The sequence below is a fragment of the Lactuca saligna genome, chromosome 3, assembly GCF_052625555.1.
Source record: "Lactuca saligna cultivar CGN05327 chromosome 3, ASM5262555v1, whole genome shotgun sequence".
Lineage (NCBI taxonomy): Eukaryota > Viridiplantae > Streptophyta > Magnoliopsida > Asterales > Asteraceae > Lactuca > Lactuca saligna.
The window spans coordinates 199,171,821-199,177,550 of record NC_136419.1 but is presented as its reverse complement, the minus strand read 5'-3'; the positions used below and the strand labels follow the sequence as shown (position 1 = coordinate 199,177,550).

Here is a 5,730-nt window from a genome sequence, read left to right as displayed (position 1 = left end):
TTATGAGTGGTGTGTAGTCTAGGGAAGCATAAGCATCCAAACACATGAAGATGATCATATGTGGGGTGGCGGTGATAGAGACGGTAGTCGGGGGTGTCATGGTTACTAGAGGCTGAAGGTAGTAGGTTGAGAAGGTGGGAAGCCATATTGAGGGATTCGGGCAAAAAAGTGGGAGGTAGATGAGAATGAAAGAGAAGGGTGTACATCATGTTATTAATAGCGCGTATCATGCGTTCAGAGCACCCGTTTTGTTGAGAGGTGTGAGGACATGAGAAACAAAAGGAGATCCCGTGAGAGGAAAAATGATTATGAAAGTGTTGGTTGTTGTACTCTCCCCCGTTATCACATTGGAAATGTTTGATGTGACCCCCAAATTGATTTGTTATGGTATTTGAAAAATGAAGAAATTTAGCAAATGCATCAGATTTTTGTTTTAGAGGGTACACCCATAAGTAGTGAGAAAAGTGATCTAAAAACAAGATATAATAATGCAATCCACCATTACTAGATATAGAGGAAGTCCATAAATCCGAATGAATAATTTCAAAAGGTGCAGAAACATGAGAATCAGACAAAGAAAATGGTAATCTAGTGTGTTTGCCAAGATGACATGCATGGCAAGATACATTATTTTTAGGTAAATGACAAGAAATTGAACTAGTAGAAGATAAATGCTTCAAGACTTGATCGTCGGGGTGACCGAGTCGTTGATGCCAAGTGGTTGGAGACGTGGAGAAAAAAGCATAACTGGTGGAACTTATGACTGGATACAGGGGCCCGGAACTATCACATCAGATGAGAGGTCGTCGTGTCTGATAATCAAGAATGGTAAAACCGTAAGGATCAAAATCTATAGAACAGTTGTTACTAGTAGTAAATTTGCGAACAGAGATAAGGTTTTTAATAATGTTTGGTGTAATAAGGATGTTCAGTAAATGAAGAGGACGATAAATATTTGATATAGGAAAGTTGGAATGTCCTGATGTCACAATAGGTATTGCGGATCCATTACCGACATTAGGGATGTCAACGGGACCAAATGGGAGCGGGAATAGCTGCCCCCGCTCCCGCCCCCGAAATCAATTGTTGCCCCCGCTCCCGGTCCCGCCCCCGGCTCCCCCGTTTACATAGCTCCCGGTCCCGCTCCCGGTTACCTCCATCACCCCCGATCCCGCCCCCGTTCCCCCGCTTAAAATTCATTTTTTTTTTGCTAAACGACTACTTTGTGTTAGGCTAAAAAGCTTGTTTTTAATAACTTTAAAAGTTTAAAACATAATCTTTTAGAAACTAAACAATTAAAAATTCAACATTACGAATTCAATATTACAAAACGACAATTCCATCAATCTTAAAAATATAAAATATGACAAATCCAATATTACAAATATAAAATACTTACATATCCAAAAATATATGATCAATTCACTACCTCTTCAATATCTATTAATTGAAAACGGGAAAGTGAAACCTAACCTACATTTAAATTAGAAAATCTAGTTTGTATATGTATTTTATATTAAATATATATTTTTTACATAAATGTACAACCGGGGCCCCGCGGGAGTACGGGACGGGAATACCAACTCCCGCTCCCGGTCCCGAAAATAAGCGGGGTTTAATTTTGCCCCCGCTCCCGCTCCCGCTCCCGCTCCCGCTCCCGTTTTTTTTAAAAATTTAGTCCCATACGGGATCGGGATCCAACGGGAGCGGGGTTCCACGGGGGTTTTTGACATCCCTAACCGACATAAATAGAACGAGGGTAATGATTATTACTAATGGAGTTGAGTATACCTGCATTGGTGTAAACATGATCTGTTGCTCCTGTGTCCATAACCCATCCACTGTTTCCAGGGTCATTTAAAGACATTGTGCTGAACAAGCTGGGAAGAGATGTGGGCTGATCAGATCCGAGAAATGTCCATGGAGGCTGATCCATAGTGGTAGTCTGAAGGTGAGCTTGCGGGTTGGAGGAGGGTTGCTGATGGACTGGTCCAGGTCTGTTGCCGAGGATACCGGACGAGTTGGGAGCTGATCTGGTCCTGGATGGTTGTTGGTTTTGGTTGGGAGATGGGGCAGCCCACTGCTGGTGTGTTGATGATGCAGGTGTCTAATGTTGCTGAATGGAGTTTGGTGGAGGGTAGAAGACCCACCTAACAGTTTGTTGGCGTGGGTTGTGGTACTGCTGGCGGCGGTGCTGCTAGTTGTGGCCACCACCACCCCGTTGATTGTTGAAGTTTCCATAAGTGGATCCCCCGCCACCCCCACGGTTCGAGCTTGAAGACCCAACATGAAGCAAGGATGGAGCTGAAGCATTATTTTCATGAGAAGGGCTGATTACACGAGTGCTGGAGAGGCGTGTTTCCTCCACAGCTAACATAGCCCGTATTTCAGAGAATGTGGGAAAAGGCTTGGTAAACCGTATGATACCGGCGACATTATCATATTTGCTTGGAAGCCCGTTGAGAGCATGAAGAACCACGTTTCTATCTTTAACCTTTTCACCAAGTCCCTCTAGGAGGTCTGCAATTCTCTTGACATTCTTACAGTAGTCATGGATAGATAGATCTCCCAAGGTTATGTTCCTTAATTCAGCTTCAAGTTGTATAGCAGTTGATTCAACATTTTCATAGAATAGGGAGTGAAGATTCTGCCAGACCTTGCGTGCAGAGGCATGAGTGGAGTATGCAGATGAGATAAGCTTTTGAGAAATCGATCCAAAGATCCATAGTTTGACCATAGAATCAAGCTGTTGCCATTCCGGGTCAGTAGGAGGTTTGTTTGGTGGGTCGAATGTGTCATCAATGTGGTTAACAACGCCATAGGCGATGCAGTGAGTCTGAAACAAGTCGCTCCGGGTTTCATAATTGCGGGTTGACAAGTCTAAGATCAGTGGAACGTAAGACTTGATGTTGGTGATACTGAAAGCACGGTGGGTAGGTTTAGAGTGGTTGCCTTCTTTGCTGGTCATGATTAGATAGGAACAGAAGTCGACAGAAGGTAGAAGAGAAGGGGAGAAGGAGGGATAGAATATGCCGACAGAATGAAAGGATCGACTAGGGTTTAATTCCCAATACACTCTGATACCATGAAGATTGGTATTTTTCCCAATGCCCAATAACATTCAGAAAACGTATAAGTACAATACAAGGAGGACCACATGGGCCGAGATACACTGGGCTAACTAAATGGATACAATAATAACATACATACAAGTATATATATCTGCTAACAGTGATTTGGCTTCATTTGAAGCCTGTTGACAAGTAACTCCATTGTTTTAGTTCTATTTTTATTTTTATTTTTAAGTTTGTTTTTGTTTTGTTCTTTTTTTTCTTTTCAAAACAATAAAAAAACAAAAATTAAAAGAGAATACTAAAAAAGTTAAAAAGAAAAAAAAAACTTTTATTTTTGTTTATGTATTGTTAGTTTAGTAGTTTTATGTGTTTTTTTTTTGTTTTGACGATTTTGTTGAGTGTGCAGACCTTATTTTGTTAGTTGGTGTTCGAGATGAACCAAATGAGAAATCAACCATTAGCGATATACGTTCAAGAAAAATCATATTATTTTGGAGATGATACACCATGAGTGAGTTTTCTGAACTTAATGCTTAATTCTCTTTTTAATGCTTAATCTTCTTTTTAGTGTCCGTTTTATGTTCACTAAATGACTTAAAAACCTATTTTTACCCCTATTTTTAAATTTTTTACATGTTTTTTGAGCATTAAAAGGCAAATTTATGTAAAATTTCGTGATGGATTTCAAGTCTCCTTATTGATTATTCTTTGCTCCATTGAGTTGGGATTGACCTACTTTGGTGGGTCTCTCATCGCCTATTCAATAGGTTTTGGTGGGAGTTGGATTTCTTTTTATTATGTTCAAAACTCTAAAACAAATTAACAGTTCGTTAAATTGATTTTACAATTTAGCCTAAGTTTCTTAGGTCCCCACCACTTATTCGACGGGTATTAATGGGAGTTGTTTTTTATCTTACGAAATTCAAACATAGCTTTTTATAAGTTTTTTATATGAATTGACGACTTGCATCACCACTTGTCATCATAAGTGTAACCCAAGTGTCTCGGGCTCCCCTCCACTTATTGGTTGGTTTGAGTTGGTTTTTGTTTTATGAAAATCAAAATATTTTGTGCTGAATTTACGGTTTTATTTCACTTATGATTGAGGTTCGACACCGTACATGTAAATTTATTATACCCGAATTGATTCATCTAACATATGAGAACACTCAATTAGTTCATCAGAAATTATTGTAATTTATCACCGACTTTCATTGTGTCAAATATCAAAAAAAAATACTTGCCACCATGAGAACATTTATTTTCAAACATAGGTATACTAAAAACCATCCGAATCCATGGCATATTACATTGAACCCAAAACTAACACCGAAGGAACATGGCATATTACATTGAACCCAAAACTAACACCGAAGATTAGGGCCAGGTGAAACACCAAACTGATTACAATAATCGGTGTAGTACGCGACACGAGAACTCACCTGACCTGCATTCCCACCATTGCATTCACCGCCATTAATTTTTCTGATTGTAGCTCCGAACCCTTGACCGACGACCGAATGAACATTTGTCATCCAAAACCACAAGGCAGTCCTGAACGAAATCATTGGGTCATTAGCCACAATATCTGGGTTCCCGAGCAAATCGGACCCAATACTACTTCCAGCTGCACCATAATTGTAGTTCCATGTAATTTGAAGTGGACCTCTCCCATAGTAGCGTTTGTTTGGGGCGCACGGATATGCATTCCGGGTCCTATCGCAGTACTCTTGTTTATTTATCTCTTCTACGTAACAGAAGTCTGTCCATGCATACGTAAATTAATGGTCAAAGTTAACAATATATTTCAATATTTATCAAACGAGCTCCATTTTGATCAACATTCAAAATATGAAAAAAGAAACAATATATATTCCAAAAATCTAAGATTTTGAACTTACGACCAGTCTCATGAGTAACATGAGCAAAGAAGGCCGCCAGTTCTCGCTTTGAATCATCCATCGAACTGGATCTAGCAAACTCTTGGTAGTCTCTGATGACTGTAAGAAACGCCACACGTGTGTAAAAGCTTTTTCCGCGACAGGTGTTGGGAGACTTGTTTATAATCCCATTGAAGAATTCTTGGGTCACTATATCAGCTCGGTTTACATTATTCTGGGAAGCAACTGGCTCAGGGACGATGATTCCAGCCAGAAATAGTCCGGCAAGGAGGAGGGTTGAGAGGGTTGTTTTCATTTTGTTTTTTTGTTGTGTTTGAAAGTAAATAGTTGGAGAGGGATATTTATATAGTAAAAGTCTCCTCGAAAGTCTCCCATTAATTATTTTTCTTGGGTAACGTGAATATTACGTGGTTGAAAATCCATTAGAATGTGGAATTGTTATTGTCAAGTCGTCGTGAAACCAAATGAATAAGATGTCGATGAACGTATAATTAGATGAGATCTCTAGTGATGTGTAGGGAGTTTTTTCATTATCAGTCCTCCCATTTTACTGTCTTGGCCGCATAACTCCCTCTAGTTTTACACTCCAATTTGTAGTTCTATTCTTGGGTTGTAGGGTCGGGGATTTAAATATCGGTCTATCGTCGATCTCTAAGTTGTCCATGATTTCCTATTTTATTCATTTTTTTTATAATCCAATTTTGCTCATGAATTGACAAATTTTACAGGAAGAATGATCGTCTTCAACGAAATTA

The 5,730-nt window shown here is 39.4% G+C and overlaps 1 protein-coding gene and 1 long non-coding RNA gene across 2 annotated transcripts; both read right to left on the bottom strand.

Annotated features, from left to right (window-relative positions):
• Positions 1-515: 515 nt before the first annotated feature.
• LOC145037725 (uncharacterized) lies at positions 516-3,158 on the bottom strand. Its single transcript, XR_013678961.1, has 2 exons — positions 1,792-3,158; positions 516-812 (listed from the first exon to the last, which is right to left on the bottom strand). It is a non-coding gene; the product is annotated as an uncharacterized LOC145037725 (long non-coding RNA).
• A 1,156-nt stretch (positions 3,159-4,314) lies between these two features.
• LOC145037724 (chitinase 4-like) lies at positions 4,315-5,280 on the bottom strand. The gene is made up of 2 exons (XM_078986430.1): positions 4,976-5,280; positions 4,315-4,836 (listed from the first exon to the last, which is right to left on the bottom strand). Exons 1-2 carry the CDS (start codon positions 5,268-5,270, stop codon positions 4,439-4,441), a joined length of 693 nt encoding a protein of 230 aa, XP_078842556.1. The 5' UTR covers positions 5,271-5,280; the 3' UTR covers positions 4,315-4,438.
• Between the last annotated feature and the right edge of the window lie 450 nt (positions 5,281-5,730).